Source organism: Sinocyclocheilus grahami, unplaced genomic scaffold (genome assembly GCF_001515645.1).
Source record: "Sinocyclocheilus grahami isolate Dianchi unplaced genomic scaffold, SAMN03320097.WGS_v1.1 scaffold22.1, whole genome shotgun sequence".
NCBI classification, from domain to species: Eukaryota; Metazoa; Chordata; class Actinopteri; order Cypriniformes; family Cyprinidae; genus Sinocyclocheilus; species Sinocyclocheilus grahami.
In genome coordinates this window covers 1,996,634-2,015,865 of record NW_015505201.1, presented here as the reverse complement: position 1 = coordinate 2,015,865, position 19,232 = coordinate 1,996,634, and the positions used below count along the sequence as shown (strand labels likewise).

Here is a 19,232-nt window from a genome sequence, read left to right as displayed (position 1 = left end):
CAAAGTTGTGTGTCTGAGATGTTTACAAGGAAGTGAGCTAAATTTTTTGGCAAGATTTGGAAGGATTACATAACAAGTGTGATACCTTAATATCACTACACAATTAGTATTTGTTTACCTGTGGTAGAAATTAGTCAAGGCTATGAATGTGTGTTTTCTCACACTGAAACCATTTAGTATCATGGAAGCTTCCTGCATCTCTGCAGAGGAATGTGATGCATTTGGTGTGTTTGGAAGGGGCTAATGAGTGTGTGTGGGCAGGCAGCTGTCTGGGAATCAGTGAAGGGTCAGCAGTAATAGAGAGAGAATATGACCGGGGTTACTGGCTGTGTCGCTAGTGTCCAGTCAAGCTTTCTATGTGTGTGTGTCTGTTTATTTATATAGCACATTTCATACGCAATGGTAATTCAAAGTGCTTTACATAAAAGAAAAGAAAATAATACAAGGATTTAAAAACTTTTAAAATGATTTAAAAATTTATTTAAAAGGTTTCAAATGAATTTAAAACAGTTAAGAATAGAAAAAGATTATACATACAGTGGCTTGTAGATGTATTTTCAGACATTTAATGAGGATCAGAGGTGGCATGAGTGCAATTCAATCAATAAATTCATGTTAAGATTAATGTTTTAAAAAATGTTGAATATAGAAATATTAAATGATTTAAAGAACTGAAAAGATACTTTAAAAATGAAACTAAATCCGCCAGCAGGTGGCGACAAGTCACTGATTTTATCACTGAATCATTCATTCAAAGGATTCATTCGAACAGCTGATTCATTCAGGAATGAAGCAAGTGACAGTATTTATGAATGGGTAATCATGAATCACTGACTCACTAGATTCGTTTAAAAATGCAGTTCATTCATAAACGAAACACCGCTGTGTTTGAATATTTTCGATGACGAAATAGAGCAAAATCAGACAATAGTGTTATAGTCAGACAATGTAAGTCACTTAATATTAACTTCTTGTCTATTTAACTGTTGTATTGAATCAGTATCACATTTACAAACTCCCTTAAAAATCATTAAAAGCTGTCACTCATCTTAGCTCATCGCAATCTCACATTTCTCTTATGTACACCCTGTCTACACTTTGCTTATGAAAGGATTCATGAGATATAACTGTGATACATTACTCAACGCTACAAAAACACGTAGAAACCTTTGAAGCTCCCCTCAGCGATCACAATCACAAATATGATGAAGATCTGGTCAGTCGCACTGGTGCTCCTAAATATTTTTTCATAGTCTCACGCAGTAGTTTTCAGTCACAAATGCGACTGAAATGGTCGCACTGTAGAGCTCTGTGACTGTTTTCAAGATTGATGATAAGAAGAAATGTTTCTTGAGCACCGAATCCGCATCTTATAATGATTTCTGAAGGATCACGTCACACTGAAGACTGGAGTAATGATGCTGAAAATTCAGTTTTGCCATCACAGGAATAAATGACATTTTAAAATTGAAAAGTTATTTTTAAATTGTAATAATATTTCATAGTATTACTGTTTTTACTGTGTTTTTGATTAAATGCAGCCTTGGTAAAACTTCTTTCAAAAATATAAAAATCTTATGGACTCCAAACTTTGAATGGCAGTGTATTTTGGAATAAAAAAAATATTTAGTGGTATGTAAAATTATTATTATTTTTGGACACACTAAGACCAAAAGTAAATATTCCAGAAACACTCTGAACATACGAGTGAACCAGAGTGGGAATTCTTGTCTCCCAGTTCCTGTGAGTATGTGTGACAGGAGAATTTAGCTGCAAAGAGCTTTTCCACTTCGCCAAGTTTGGATTTGCTGAGTTGCCAAATAAATCCATCATTTTTGCTTCCCAGTGGAAAGCATTCTGCACGGGGATGTGAAGTAAAAGACGTTAAGAAAAAATTAGTAATGGAGACATACACTTGGGCTGGGTGGGGTTCATGGGAACTCCAGAGGGGCAGAACTGTCCTGTGGTGAACCTATGAAGCAAATCTACTGCAAAGAAAGGCATCACACTGCATGACACACAAAAACAGAATAATTCTGCCATTGGAACAGAGCGACATTGTTCAGGAGAACGTCTCTGTGAAAACTCTCTATCCTTTCAGACACTACATATAAAGAGACAGGAGATTTCTGAAGCATCTGAGGGCCTTACAGAGCAATGACACACACATGCACATTTAACTGTACTGTATTTATAACAATACTTTAAACTGACTCTTGTACTTTCATAATAAATGTTCCTGTCCATACTTTGACTGATTCATCATGCATATTATTCTTAAAAATAAGCAAAATGTAATACTGTCTTCTACCTTTTTGTTTTCTGCTTACATAACCCAAACTTCATGAGCAGGGAAAAATAATATAAACCAATAATATTATTGCCTAACATTTACAATACCGCCAGTATAACACCAGTATGCCACCAGTGGATGAAATGAAGGTCTTACATTATTTCAGACTGAAAAGCAAGTTTTTTTTAAAGGTGCCATAGAATGGAAAACTGTATTTACCTTGGCATAGTTGAATAATAACAGTTCTGTACATGGAAATTACATACCGTGAGCCTCAAACACCATTGTTTCCTCCTTCTTATGTAAATCTTGTGCATTCAAAAGACCACTGACGAATAGGCGAATCAGAACATAACACCGACTGTGACGTTACAGTCGGGATCACTAATATGTACGCCCCAACATTTGCATATACCCGCCCATGTTCGAGGCCAGCTGGACCTGCACAGCCAAATCATCAGAAGTTCTGCAGGTATTGTGAAGAAACAAGCGAGGATAATAGCGAAAATGGCAGATCATGGAAAATAAATGTTATGTTCCAGGTTGTGCAGGGGACGTGATGTGCAGGGATGGGTTGGTGTCTGTATTCAGAAAGGCACGGAAACGATTGCATATCTCGAAAGTGAAAGTAAAACGATCGTGCATATTAATAGCGGCTCCCTGATGTCCGCATTTTATATACAGTATAATTACCCAACGACTTAACTGCGAGAGAAAGTATTGAAATAAATGTTTTCCCTGTGTTTCCTTCCTTCTGTGTGAGCTACTGAAATGAGTTGCACTGTGAAACAGCCAATCAGAGCAGGGCTCAACATTGAGCCTCACTACGAAACAGCCAATCAGAGCAGAGCTCAACATTATTATTCATGACCCTTCCAAATAAGGTAAAAACAGACCATTTCATTCTAGGGACAAATCCTAGGGTTGTAAATGAACATGTAAAACCGTTTCTCGAGATTTTTTGCCCTTATCAAAGCCACATACCTTCTATGTAGATATCAGAGAACAATTTAAAATATTGTATCAATGCATTTTATGGCACCTTTAAATATTTTTGGGGGGCTTTTATGCCTTTTTTTATTAGATAGGACAGTTGAGAGCTGACAGGAAAGTATTGGGTGGAGAGAGGGGGGCGGGATCGGAAAAGGACCTAGAGACGGGAATCTAACTCGGGTCGCCGTGAGCACAATTGTGCTATACGTCAACGCAATAACCACTAGGCTATCAGTGCCGACAAGACTGAAAAGCAAGTTTAAAGTCAATGTAAAAGCAAAATTAATTTTGTTTGTTTACTTAATGCCTTGTCTGGGCTTATTGTGCACAATTCATGCATGCTTTTCAAAAAAAGAAGAAAAAAAAACTTCTAAATTACTTCCTCCTTGCTTTGCTTCTGAAGCAACATTCCTTGTCAGATGACATAACTGAGCCTCAACTCTACAGTCCTACTCTACAGTTTCTCTCTATGAATAACCAAACTCATTCGGAAATGCTTCAGATCACAAAGTAAAATGGTTTGCAAATGCTGGTTCATTTTCATGCTGTATAACCAAAGCAAACAACTCCAAAATGCAGTGACTGTCCAAGCCTCCACTATGATCTAATCTCTCATGTGTGGTCAGTGATTAAGAGGCTGAAGACACATGGGTCAGATGAAAGGGAGATCATATGACTGACACCAGAGGAGTCCTGCTACGAGCACATTTAATTCATGATACCTGACACCACGGCAGGAGTCCAAAACCAGCATCAAGACAAGCTATTCTCACTCTCACCTCGTAGAAAATTTACACACATGCCCACACCCCAAAACTCCCAGTGTATGACATCATCACCATGAGATCACAAACACTGGATTCACACACACATAACAGGACAGAGTGTTTGAAGCCAAGTGCACACTACAAGACCGAAACTTGTCTGCCTTGTTTTAAGTTCCTTTACAACCGGCCCCACATCATTGCCGACTCACCATTAACACTATAGTTGCAGATGCAATGCTAAATTTCTACAGAGCCCTTAAAGGGACATGGGAGGAAAAAATATATTTCAATGTTTTTGCGTCCTCTTCACAAAAGTTCTGTGAGCAAAAACATAAGTTTGCTAGGGAAACGCAATAGCTTTGCTCCCCACCAAAAAAAAAAACTTGTTAGAAAACATTTGCAAGAGAATGCAAAATTTTCTCTGGGGAACAATCGTGTTGTGAGAGAACACAATGTTTTGCGAGTGAACGAACAATTTCTCGGGAATACAATACTGTTGCAAAAGAATGCAAATGTTTTGCACAAAATTTCTCGATGGACTGTGAGTAAATGCAAAGTTTCTCGGGGCAACACAATATTGTTGCACAAATATTTGAGAGCGAATGCAAAGTTCATCAGGAAACGCAATACTTTTGCAAGAGAACGCACATTTTTCCTCACATCTCATAATTTCCCCCTAATGTCCCCTAAGTAGCTCCAAAAATTTAAAACTACGAACACTTTATAATCAGGACGTAATTTCCGGATGATAGCTGTAAACAGGAAGAAAGTGATCTTGTAATCGCACCTGTTTTGTGTTATTGTGTGTGCGCGTGTTCTGACCTGAGGACAACAGGCTTCCGCTGCTGCCGCTGATGATTTTGCCTTTGCTGCCCATGTTGGCCAGTTTGGAGGTCTTGAGGGTTCCTGTTTCTGTCAGGTCTATGGCTATCTCATTCAGACTGCGTGCTGCGTGGATCTTACTCTAAAAGACAGAGAGAGAGTGAATGTGCTTGCCAGCTGTGTTGAGTGTGTCAGAATTTTCCAAGAGACGAACAAGTGTAACAGAATCCTTGAGCAAAATCAGAGACAGATAGTTATGTGTGTGTGTGTAAGTGTATGTGGCCCTGAGAATTGAAGAGAGATGGTTGTCTAGACGGTGAGACAGTTAGAGGTAGACCACAGAAACACACAGGAAAGTCGATGTAGTAAGAGCGAGGTTATAGGTGTACACACATACACACACACACACATTGATACAAGAAACACATTTGAAGACAGATCCGAAAACAAACGCACACTCACCTTGCTCTGTTTGCGGTCCAGGTAGAACTGGTGTTGACTGATGGCCATGGCCCAGATGGATTTGATGAGGGTGGGACAGGCGTACCATGTGTGCACGGCGATGCCACTGTGACCAAACGTCCTCCGCGTTACCGACGCCCTACAGTTGAAGCAAACACAAACCGACTTTATATTCACTGAATTTTATGACATTATCAGTGTAGAAACAAATGTCAAAACGTTAATTACTTATATTTTAACAGACGCACACCATCTTTGTGTTTGTCATTTCAATAAATACACAGTCAAAAATTTTTACCTCCTCTACATTGGAGGAACCACATCCAAAGACACATAAAAACAGCCAATAAACAGACCTGTGACCATGTTATGTTGCTTGGCTAGTTAAGCTAATGCTAAGGTAAAGCTTACTGATGCTTTTAAGATTTTAACTGATTTGTTTTGCAAATTCAACAACATCTCATCTACTGTGCTAGCTAACTAGATAACATTTTTGCTTCACTGTAAATTTGCAAATATCTTCCAATCACTACCATCTAAAAGTTTGGGATCAGTAAGGTTTTTAATGTTTTTGAAAGAAGTTTCTTATGCTCACCTATGCTGCATTTATTTGACCAAAAATACAGTAAAAACAGTAATATTGTGGAATATTGTTATTGTAATATAAAATTTTCTTTTTTAACATTTTAAAATTTAATTAATTCCTTTGATAACAAAGCTGAATTTTCAGCATCATTACTCCAGCCTTCATCCAAATTGTTGGACAATTGTGTATACTTAGATACTACTAGAGACATAAAAATTCACACACACAAATAAATACTAAAATGCATTTAAATTCTATTGTATAAAATATTAGCCATCAGTATGACATATATTTATGTGGGAGAAATGAAATGTGAACTGGTGTTGGCACATAATACTCCCGACAGCTCTGCAATGTATCGGCTTAACATACCACACACAGCGCAGCCCACAAAGACACACACACCATTTACACTGTGGTCAAACCCAGCGCACGTGTGTGTCCTGTGACGGGCTTTATAAAATCCTCCAGGACTCTCCACTAGAACGAAGATAAACAGCAGACCCTCGTGTTCTGACTCTTATCAAAACTATATTAGCGTATGTGCGTGTGTTGCATTGACTTCAACTGAATGACAGTGAACTTAACAAGAAGAAAAATACATCATAGTCCCTCATGCGGCAAAATAAACAGATTGTTTCATCTTCCTAAATTGTTTTGCTTTTCCTCAGCATTTCTGTGAACTCCCTCCGTGTTCTCCTCGTTTCTGGGCTGTCGTGGTGGTTGTTTGAACAGCGTGAATGAGGCGGTTTATCTGTCAGCATCTGAGGCAGCGTGTGCTGCTGCTTTTGGCAGCGTCTGCTCACCTAAAGAGACTAACCAGCCCTCGGCACGTACTGATGATGTCATGAGGGCCTGATTAAACCTTAAACACATCTTAAGATTGACAGAGAGAACGTCAGAACAAACTGAAGATCCGAAACAATCAAAGTTTTGACAGAATGAAAGAGAGAAGCGGAGAACCGAGATTAAACTCAAACCACATCTCAATCTCTACAGATAGACAGACAATACGAGGAGGCTATGTTTTTGTTCATTTGTTGCAGCTGTACTTCTGCCATCTTCTCCACAGGACACAGGAAGTCAGAGATTTCAATCCAATAACAGATAGCTTAGCTTGTGGACGGAAACCAACCAGATGCAACTACGAACATTTACCAATGAAAATAAAAAATATATATTTTCAGGAACAGGACACTAAAATGGGTTTTCCTGACAAAGCCTGATATATTTTCAAGATTAAACAAAACTAAGCTTGTATAACTGATGTGTAGATGCTGTATAAAGATGTTCCTCTAGTCAAATTACACCAAAAACGATTCATATTCTACTCTTGTTGCTAGTAAATAATCCAATGTAAAGCACAGTACGTCATGCCACTTTACTTCTAAGCAATTCAAATTATTTCCACACTTTGATCCAAAAGAATCAAAGGACAAAAACATACACAGCTGAGATCTTTCAAAAGTTTCATGAGATCTAAAAAAAACTGCTGCTGAGATGTAGTGAAAGTGGTGCCCACAACATGTCCTGTCAGTGTATTTGACAGATTGTTTGTAAGCCTATACAATTCATGACCTGTGAGTTTGAGTGAACACGTGTAGGCTGTAATATAGATTTACCTTCTCGGATCATGGACTTCCACAGAGAACTTCTTCTCCCTGAAGTACAGATTCTCCAACTGTCTCCATTGGAACACCTGCAGAGATGAGAGAACGTTTTTACAACATTCCCAAAACTTCAATCAAACATTCCACGGATGGTGCTCCAACGACTGTAAACTCCTTCCAGATCAGAAAACTTCAGGAAAAGGCTCTAAAAGAAAATCCAGAAGTAAAGTCCAAGCCAAGATATTTTACTTTTCTGTGCACTTTTGTGCTTATGGTGAGTGAGAGTGAGTAAAATCCTTCTTAAGCACAGGGGAACAATGAGTCCTTCTCTGTATGTGTAGAAAGAGAGAGACTGTTTGGATCAAGAGCGATGGAGAGAGCGAGCAAGCAAGAGTGGGAGGAGTCAGCCCCTTTCCAAGCCTCTCCTCCCTCTGGGACACACACTTCCTGTGTGGGCGGGGTTTATGGAGAATGTTCAGAGTGATGTGTTCGTGTGTGTGCTGTAGTAACCCCTCAAAACTCTTAAACTCTTTTCTTTTCTTTCGTTAAAAACTTTTCCCCTCATTCACTCAAGAAACCTGGTTCTGGTTCTCATTACACACAATCACGCACACACACACACGGCTGTCTGCGGTACACACATTGGACTCCTGGAGCCATCAGCTGCACAGACACAAAGAAAACACAATAGAAATAGAGAGTGGTGGAGAAAGTGGTATGAATATATGAAGAGTTTGGTTCCGAAACACAATAAACGCCATTTAAAAAAAAAATTGAGTTCCCGCCAAAATCAGTATTGTATCTGGTCGGTATTGAAAAGTAAATTTTTACTTCTATGCAAAATGCGATATCCGCCGTGTTATTCCGTCATGTTTTCTCCCTATCTTTCCAAAGCGTGACAAACGCCAGTCTCCCTTCTCTGCAGAATGCGATACATCCGCTCAACCAATCACAGGGCACCATTCCACGCATTGCAAACAGTAACTGACAAGCTACACAATATCGCGTTCATAATCGCAGATGAATCGTCTTCGATTATGAACGCGATATTGTGTAGCTTGTCAGTGATCTACGGGTCTGTGTATTAAATGCCGCTTCATCTGAAAGCACGTGATGGAGATTAACTACTAATCACAGAACTGGCTTTACTGACGAGATGCGCATGATAATCACATGCGATTTATCGTGCAGCCCTAAAAAATGAATAATTTTGACGGCATTGATGAACCTGTGGTAGTTTCTGTGGTGGGGAAGAAACGTAAGCTATTAATAAGATTAGTACTGACCAAATTCAGAGGCTGTCATATGTGGATCAACTTACTTTGTTGTGCACTTTCAACAGTTTCAATATGAAAAATAACTTTTATATTGATTCAATGGATTTATTGGATTTTGGGGGAAAAAAGAATCAGTTTTTATAATAAATCTTTGAAAATCAAAATGTGGATTTAAATTTTTAATGTTATTATAACCTAAAGATGCAATGTGAAAGTTTAAAACAGAAAATAGTGGTTTTCATCTTGCCAATTTCCTTAGTAAAGAAAACACATTTTTACTCAAATTAATCTAAATGGATTTATAGCGTTTTGGAACCAAACTCTTCATATACTGTACATTTGCTGAAACAGTTTCATTTAATCAAAAAAAGAGCCTATACACTCTTTTCAAAGTATATAAGAGGTATATACAATCTAAACTATCCATAATTGTTAACAGTCATTAAATGTACTTTGTATATAAGCATTCCTTAGCAAAGACCTTGATGTAAGAAAAAAAGTAGAAAATAAAGGAAAAGAGAAATGAAAAAATGATGGAAGAGAGTGGAGAGAGAAGGGGAGGGGGCTGGCTTGAAGAGCTCAAGAATTTTAAGAGCCTGGGAAAACAATGGACAGATCAAGTAAGAGGGGAGGGAAGGAACATAGTTACACACACACACACACACACACAACTATTTCCACATATATCACTAGGATTGGGAATTAAGAACTGTTTCTTATTCAGAACTGGTTCCATTTTTTTAAATATACTGGAATCAAATGACTTTCACTGCATTTGTTTCCGATAACAGTCCTTTAACATCTGCAACATTCCACTGATGCAGATAACATACTGCATTAAAATAGTCTTCCTGTATGTCTACTAAATCTACAATTTTAGATAAAACGAGATTACAATATGAATTGCAATATAAATCAATGAAATGAAATGAGAGAGAAAGACAAGTTGATGAACAAAATAGTACACAAGAATCACAAGAATACAGATTTGACAACTACAATGTGAAAACAAATGACTCTTTCTTGGGTCTAATGATACATATAACTAAAATAACACTTATACACATAGTAATAAAATTAGTAGAAATAAAAGTAATAAATAACATTAAAATATGTTTCCAAAGATAGTGTTTTGTTTAGTATATTGTTCTTTAGAAGTACTAAATTAATTGTTAATTCAATTCAAATTTATTTATAAGTACTTTAAAAACCACAGTATATACCAAAGTGCTGTACTATTAAAAGACTAATTAATATAAAACAAAGGGCAATTCAATCATTTAGTGGAAATGGAAGTAGAATAGTTAAATTCCTTGTGTTTTCCGTCCCAAAATATCATAGATACAGTGCAACTGAACAGCACAGAGATTTTGATGGCGTGAATGTTTCTTGGTGTTTATGAGAGGCTTTGATGGTCTCATGGGACCAAGAACAAACTTGACCCTTAACACTTTCAAAACAACTTTCATTATGGAGATACAAATCGAGAGGGAGAGGAAAAAGAAAGTGAGGGAGGCTACAATGTTCCACGAAATCGAAACACTCTGTAGCGTGGTGCAGTTATAAGAGCCAATGAGGCATGGAGCATTAACCACACTAGAGTATTTTGGGCACAGTGAGGTGGAACTGGGGACTTCAGCTATTGTTCAGGATTGAAACAATCTCAGCTGAAAGTGTGTGTGATTTTGAGGCGTGCAGTCACGAGAGGCTGTAAGAGAGAAAAGACATTTCAAAGGGGGCCCATGTGCCCAGTGATGTGCTGAATCCTGGTTAGTTCCAGCACATATTTCACTGACAGCTGAACCGTGTTCTAGTCCTCATGTTGTTTGGTTATTTAGATCTGTGGAAACAGGGTTAAATCTGGTTCTGGACTTCAAAGGATTTTAATGAAGGCTCAAAACACATGCCTGTGTCTGAAAACCCCACCTCTGTTCTGATGCAGTTGATTCCAGTAAAGTTTAGCATGGAGTTCAACTAAAAACTCAGAAACAAAAGCATGCAAGCACAACACAAGCGTTGAGTGAAATAGTCTATTCTTAATTAGATGGTACCATTTTCCTTTTTTATTTTTCATTAAAATAGATGTACACTACTGTTCAAAAGTGTGAAAGGGGTATGACTTTTTTTTTTTATAGGCTTATCCTTTTTGGCTTTTTGAATTTTAGTCAGTGTGTAGTGTGTATGTTTGGGCATAAAAAAGACCTACAAAATTACAAATCTCAAAGTCCACTCCAAAGAGAGATATTTCGTTTTTAAAAAATCCCTTTTCAAGAACTACAACGTACGGCTCGTTTGGACTACAGAGTTGTTTTCTGGGGTTTTTGTGATGTCACAAAAGCGGCCCATTAGAATATAATTAAAATAAATCCCGCCTATGGCAATTTGAATGGCTGGGGGGTGGGGAGGGGCGAGGTCGTGGTTAGAACGCTTGGTTGAGTGCATCAGACAAGACGACGATGAAGAAGAAGTGCTGCTGTAATGTCAAGTTTTCACAAGTTATAACACATGCACCTGAATAATTATGTATGTAAATATGTATGTTACAAATATGAAAACATTTTTATAAATTACTGACAGTACAATACTGGACAATGATGTAATCTGCAGAATTTACACTTCAATTATGAGACTATAGTGTTTCTCATACACTGATTTATTTGTGGCACCCGCCACAAATAGATTTTCCAAAAGGCTTTGACTTCATTGAATAAACATGAGCACTGCACGTTTCAAAATCGAAACCCGGTGCGGGTGTTTTTATATCACTGTATTTCTGAAGCAAATCAACTGTCTTCAGAAAATTTTGGATGTCACTTTCATTTATTCCTGCATGTAATGTCTGATAATTTTTCAATTCAATTCAATTCAAGTTTATTTATATAGCGCTTTTCACGATACAAATCATTGCAAAGCAACTTTACAGCAAATTAAGTTTCTACAATATTTAGTGGTAGCTTATCAGTGGTGACTGTCAGTCAATGTACATATGGCAGAAATGTACGGAAAAATAAATTAAAGACGTAATCAAACAGACGATGAACACTATTAACAGCAATTATTATATGATGCAATCAAACTTCTAGCAAAATGTGGTAGTTCTGTAAGTTGATAAAGCAGCGTTTGTGAGCAGAGCACTGCTTTGTGTAAAGCCGTTAAAGGGGAAACCTCGATCTCTACCACTCCTTCTGGCAGAGAATGAATTTACATATATATGGCGCCAAAAATAGAGTGTAAGTCTGTGGGAAACATTGGACTATGGTATAAATAAATTCAACTGTATAACAGTTTTTATAACAGTTGATACTAACTTTTCAATCTGCTATGTTACTGACTGTACTGACAAACTATGCTGACACACCATGTCTACACTGGACGTGACAAAGCGACCATTGAAAATCATTTGTACTTTGTGTCAGTACGTCATAAATAGAACGAGGCATCAGTTTACTGTCAGGATTTGTCGTGTCGCGTCGTGCCGCATCCAGTGTAGACAGCATCACTGATTATAATGGGTTCTATTGTATTTTGTCATGCCGCACCGTGCCGCTCGCGTCCGGTGTAGACACCCAGTTAGGAAATGTGATGTGACCGATGTGATAAGCATGAGTTCTGGGCCGTCGCGTGGCCGGTATAAACACAAGCATTGACTGAGTGGCCGCAATCAGCCGGTATAAACACAAGCATTGACTGAGTGGCCGCAATCAGCTCCGGTGGCTGTGGAGCCGTATGCGCCGCAGACACGTGCAGTGGTGCACAGATTAGCTCTAACGTCACCGAATCTGCCTAAAAATTAACCATCCATTCATCATATCATCATGCAAAACTAAGAATTAGAATCATTGTTATGTGACGATCAAATATAGGTGCGGTGGGTGGCGGACGGATAATTTATTTGAAGTAGCGGACTCGGGTGAAGTTTGAGCTCATCCGCGCATTCTCTACACTGACCTGAGTCGCCAGTAGCAAACAATGGAGTGCAGACAAACTAAGTAATTACACAATTTAGAAGCATTTCATCTGTGTTATATGTTCTGTAAACATTTTTTTTCATATCGGCGGCATATTCGCCGATAAGATATATCTGCGAAAGGCTCATATCGGCAAAACGATATATCAGTCGGGCCCTAAAATAAATAAATAAAATCTTTCAGTGCATTCTGGGATTGCCTAATCTGCCAATAATACATGCAATGCTGCTTTTGGCTGAAATTAGCATAATTATTTTTTCTGCTATTTAAAACTTTTTTAAATTGACTTTTAATTGAGACCATGATGCCTTATAATCTTGCATTTATAGACAGTTAACCAGGTTTTAGAAGAGCTAACCACTTATTAAAACATATTCCTATCTAGAGTTCAAGCACAAAGCTAAAGATCACTAAAGACCAAAACCTGCTTATTCAGAAAATTTCAATATAAGGGAGTTTAGATTTTAAGGAGTTTCAGTGTAAATGTCATAGGCGTTTCGTCACTATGACTATTCACTGCAGTTGCTTTTATTATAACGCACAACGCCCACCCTGCAGTCTGTCTGTACATAGAATAATACAACAAACCCCCACCCCTTTTTCTCACAAAGACATGCAGAGAGTACAGGAAGACTGTGTGTGTGGCATGGTATTTACTTAGCCGGAGCTATAACGAGCGCTTATGAGAAAAGACAGAGCATTGGAAAGGTCAAAGGTCACTAGCAGCAGACAGGATGAAAACAATCACAGGTGCCTCAAGGGCTGCAATCCCATGATTCATAGCTATAACGTCACATCTGTCTAGAAGGGCAGCTATAAATTTTTTTTAGATTGCTATGCTGTTTGTATGTTTTACAAGGCAAGAATCTTTCAGTTAGTAGAGCTAATGAGTTGATCCAAACCAATCAGAAACAGCCGCACACATGCCAATTTTTGGGGAGTGGTCCCAGATTCATCAGACGCACTAATGTTTCCAGTATGTTTTGTGTTGTCAGGGCGACAGTAATCCTGCGGGTGTCTGCTGCTGGGTTTCCTGTTGTGGGTTTTGGAGTCAGCGAGGCTGCGGAGGGAGTTTAGGTAGAGGACAATAGCTCTTGAGAAACACATGCACCCCAATTCATGATGAAACCACAAATGCTTTTATTATAACGCACAACGCCCACCCTGCAGTCTGTCTGTACATAGAATAATACAACAAACCCCCACCCCTTTTTCTCACAAAGACATGCAGAGAGTACAGGAAGACTGTGTGTGTGGCATGGTATTTACTTAGCCGGAGCTATAACGAGCGCTTATGAGAAAAGACAGAGCATTGGAAAGGTCAAAGGTCGCTAGCAGCAGACAGGATGAAAACAATCACAGGTGCCTCAAGGGCTGCAATCCCATGATTCATAGCTATAACGTCACATCTGTCTAGAAGGGCAGCTATAAATTTTTTTTAGATTGCTATGCTGTTTGTATGTTTTACAAGACAAGAATCTTTCAGTTAGTAGAGCTAATGAGTTGATCCAAACCAATCAGAAACAGCCGCACACATGCCAATTTTTGGGGAGTGGTCCCAGATTCATCAGACGCACTAATGTTTCCAGTATGTTTTGTGTTGTCAGGGCGACAGTAATCCTGCGGGTGTCTGCTGCTGGGTTTCCTGTTGTGGGTTTTGGAGTCAGCGAGGCTGCGGAGGGAGTTTAGGTAGAGGACAATAGCTCTTGAGAAACACATGCACCCCAATTCATGATGAAACCACAAATGTACTCGTCACACCTCTGTGAAACTTTACACACACACTTTGGCACAAATGCTCTGTGGTTTCTCATTAGGAGAGGGTTTAAATTAGTTTAAAACTCATTAAACAAACCCAACCACTCACTAACCAAGTCTGCAACTTTTAGTGTGTGGCATATTTAACAGTATATCCCACAGTCTCTCACAAACACTGCCTGCAGATGGAAGAACAGCCACAAACCATTAGCGCATGTGAGTTTATCATCAAAACATTAAAACGTGCATATGTGGAGGCAAACTGTGTAATGAGAACATTAGTGGCAATGGCCCATATGAAATGCAGATCAGTGGAAAGTTGCAGCCTGGCATTTGAATGCAGGGTTAGCTGTCTGATTGTTCTCTGTGATTAAAATAATAGTTCACACAAGACTGAACATATTGTCATCATTTACTCACTCTAGTGCCATTTCTTATTACCATTTCATTTTTTTCTCCTCTATACAATGAAAGTCAGTGGGGTCCAATGTTGTTGCACTGTATCATCAAAAATAGTTTAAACATTCTTTAAACTATATTATTTTGCATTCTGCAGTAGAAAAATAAGCATTGCCGGTTTGGATCATCAGGGTGAGAAAATGATGTTAATTTTTGGTTGAACTATCCTATTTAAACTATTTAAATTGTCATCCAGGTTTAGGTGGATTTGTCAGTAGAGTTATAATTTTGTTTTGTTTGCATCTGTGGCGTATTTGCAGACGCGTCTGTTCTTCTCGCTGGTTTCTCTTCCCTCCATTCTGAGCTGCCCTTTGCTGAGTCGTTTAATTTCAACTCTCGTTTTCTGTAACAGATCCTTCTCTGTAAATAGGCCTGAGTTCGGCTTTTCGCTTGGCTGGATGTTCTGCTTTGAACACTATTTTTAGCTTGCGGTTTTGGGAAAGGTTTTTCTGTTCCTCACCACAGGCTGAAGTTTTTGCCTGTCCTTTGGAGAGAACTTAAACATGGGTATGTGCTGTGAGAATGGAAAACCAAAACCAGCGGGACACACACCTGAAGTAAAGTCATTCCGACAGCAAGCGTTTCTTCTGACAGACAGATTTGTAGCATTTCAGTTACCTGGTGTCACTGATCGTCTGTCTGGAAGTTTGAGAGTCTCTGTCTAAAGTTACAAAAAAACGCTATGGGGTCAGACCGCCAGAGGTCATGACCTATCTGAGGTCACCACACCCAAGTGTCAGACGGTCAGACTTCTCTTGGCTGACATCATGAGGTTAAGCAAAGGTGACCAGGTGATGAACACATAGTTTCAAAACACAGCATAAGGGAAACTGATACGATTTGATGCGATTTAAATTTTTCCTTTCTCTTTGGAGTGTTACAAGCTCTTGGTGCATAAAGAAGATCTGTAAAGTTGCAAAGACTAAAGTCTCAAATCCAAAGAGATATTCTTTATAAAAGTTCAGAGTCAGCCACACCTACCTAAAACGGCTCGTTCTAACACGCCCCCACATATCTACCTCACTATGTGGGAAGATTTGCATAACGCCGCCCAAATGTTCACGCAAAGGAAGAAGGCGTAACTTTTATTCTCACTCTAGTATTGTTGATGCTGCTGCCATGTCATGAAGGTGCTGTGTGCTTCGTTGTGAAAGCGAAACTACTTTGTTTGGTCTTCCAAAAGAGGACGATATCTGCTTCGCCATGCCTAGAGTTGATCTGTGCTGGTCGCTGAGGGAATACATCAACCGTTCTCGACCACGCCGCCTCAGCTCACTCTATCCTTTTATTTACTTTTATCTATATAAAAAGACAGTATAAGTCATTATAATCAGTAATTATGTCCCCACTGGATACAACAAATGCCTCGTTTGTAATGGGCTTTAATGTTTTTGTCTCGTCGCTCCGGCCGGACACGGCATCAACAGTATGTGAGGGGCGTAACATTTCCGTCTCACGCTTGAGGTATTCGGCCAATCACAACGCATTGGATAGCTTGCCAATCACAGCACACCTCACTTTTTCAGACCGATGAGCTTTGTAAAAATTGACGCGTTTCAAAAAGGCGGGGCATAGAGGAGAAACAATAATGTACAGTATGTGGAAAATAATGTGTTTTTTTTTACTTTAAACCACATAAACACATTTCATTACACCAAATACACAAAATAATGTTCTTTTTAGCTGCATCATATGACCCCTTTAAGAAGTGACTGGTTCTGGGTGGCTGCCTAAGTCAAAAAAGACTAATTTGTCCATTTTATCGCCTGACAAGTAAGTCTGACCACTCAGAAAAGTAATGGCACACCTCTTCTCAACAAGTGGAATGATTTAAGGTCTCGTTTCACTTGTTCCACTGGTGAGGGATGAATTTTGCCAGGCACTACTAATTACCATCAGGGAGGTAAAACTATTATGGGATGACCAAGATGAAGAGATAAAAAAGAAGTCAAACTGTAGTAAGTCCACAGAGGAAAGACAGTCTTACCTTTCTTGGTTTGACTTTGTCCTGGTAGTCATATTGAAAAATGCCTTTATAACTCAAACCCAGCCACCACGGGATACCCTGCTTATCCTGAGAGCAAGAGTGAGAAAAAAAGAGCATTAATGCACGCACACACACATGCCGGTAAACAGAGAAGTGTCAGCTCATGGTTGATGACAGCACGATTATCTTAAACACACTGAGTCTTAAGCATCCTTTAACACTTAAGTCAAGAGCTGATACTAGGGGTGCTCCGATTGATCGGTTACCAATCACTATCAGCCGATAATCGCTTTGGGATTATTGATCGGCGGTCTCTAAAAAGGCAGATCTCAAAAAAACGATCTCAAGCTACTAACGCGCCTGCCGTGAAAAGGTTTGGCACGACATGCAGCGGCACCGTCTCAGTCTCTGTCCGGTGCAGGTGAAATAATTATAATGCTGAAGGTGAGGTACTCCTTTATATTTCTTAATTAAATAGCTTATAAAGTAATTTGAAAACCTTGTGTGAGACGTAATTTCTCAAACAGCGTGAGTGAATCACCGCGCGCGCTCTCTCTCAAAATACGCAAATGTCTTCAAATCACCACATCGCGTCTGCATTATAAGCGAGCTGCACGCTGCACAGTTGACACAGGAATTGTCACTTGCACAATTGAGGCAGTGTCACATCGTCACTAAAGTTTATAAATTGCATTACTTTTTAATTCTTGCCAGCAGCGCTCGCACGGTCTCCTCATGCACACTCGCAGCGCACACACATAATGTCAGGTTCACATTACTCCGTTTGCAGTGCGAATTTGGTGCATATTTTTTCCGCTCTCATGGTAACAGATTAATAAAGCGTGCAAACTGCACACGGTTGGTGTCCGGCAGTGCGTTCCACGAGCGGTGCATCTGCAGCAGTGCAGAGATCGTTTCCGCACCGAGTCCATTTTTGCTGCACTGCAAGCGCTGAATTAAAGTAACAGCACATTTTTTCGCAGTAAATATGAACATGGATTGACACGAAAATGTAGTAATTACACCATAAATGCATATTATTAAAGTCTACTGTGTTTCACAGTCAACACATATGGCTTTTTGGATAGGTTTAAAGGGAAAGAACACTTTTAGATAAACAAGGCAATAATAGATGGCACTCATAGAGGTAGGAAAACAAAGTTATTTATGAACCGCAGGATTGCTTGTAATAAAGATTTCAATGAAAAAGGAAGTTTGTGATAACGTAAGAAAAGTAGTTTAAATGTTTTGCCACTTGCTTGAGCGACTTAATATATAAATCTAGAAGTAAATGCAAAAGTAAAAAGCATTGAATAATGTGTTGCTTATATTTATTGTGTTTAAACATGTCTGTGAAAGACTGTATTACTGTACTGTGTAAAAAAAGAATTGCAATGCTGAAAAAGCACTTTCAGTGACAGTGTTTGGATTTGAAATCAAAATAATGGATAAATGTTGTGTCTGTGGTAAACAGCCACGAATCAGTAGTGGACTCGTGTGTGAAAGCACAGTCCGTGCTGCTTCCCCTCTCACAAAAGGGGAATTCCCCCCATTTTCAAAAATGAAATTCAGGCCCTGAATAAATGTCTAAAAATCCTGATTGGAGTATCACTATAAATAGTTATATATGATAAAAAGGCTTTAAAAAGATCGGTATCGGTGTTAGGTATCGGCAAATACTGCTTTCTGTGATCGGCCTGAAAAATCCTGATCAGAGCACCCCTAGCTGATACTATAGGTCGTGAGAATGTGTGTGTGTGTGTGTGTGTATTTGTGACTAGGGATGACTCCGATACCGATTCCGATACCTAGGGTTCTGTATTGGCCGATACCGATCCGATACCAGTGAAGTTTATTCCCCTCATTTAAATAAATGTAGAATTTATTTCTCTCTGTGTGTGGAACTGATAATCATTCTTTCACAATCTACTAGATACAGACTACTTCATTATAAAGAAAAATAAAATAAACAATAAATATGAAAAAATATAGACCTATGTATATTTATAATCTATGACAAAAATTTATCATAAACTAGGTTAGTGGATAATTCGGCAGCAAAAGTTATTCTAGAAAAATCAGTGCACAATAATTTTAGAAATCCAAACACTGAGTAAAAAAACAATATTTTGTGGGGAACAAATAAAAGTGTTGCACTAAATATGGTAAATTGTTACACATTGCTATTTGTATTATTATAAAATCCATTCATTAAAAACATTCATGAATGTATTTATATATAAGTATATA

At 38.7% G+C, this 19,232-nt stretch overlaps 1 protein-coding gene across 8 annotated transcripts in view; it reads right to left on the bottom strand.

The window, feature by feature from the left end:
- The window catches only part of frmd4a (FERM domain containing 4A), a 156,729-nt gene that overhangs the window by 12,942 nt on the left and 124,555 nt on the right, over positions 1-19,232 (bottom strand). For 6 of the 8 annotated variants that reach the window (XM_016243363.1, XM_016243370.1, XM_016243339.1 and 3 more), the window contains exons 11-14: positions 16,983-17,069; positions 7,546-7,622; positions 5,338-5,479; positions 4,876-5,017 (exon numbers count right to left, since the gene is read on the bottom strand). In XM_016243363.1, coding sequence (XP_016098849.1) covers positions 4,876-5,017; positions 5,338-5,479; positions 7,546-7,622; positions 16,983-17,069 — 448 coding nt within the window. The remainder of the gene's footprint in view (positions 1-4,875; positions 5,018-5,337; positions 5,480-7,545; positions 7,623-16,982; positions 17,070-19,232) is intronic. The other 2 variants (XM_016243334.1, XM_016243356.1) reach the window with 1 other exon arrangement.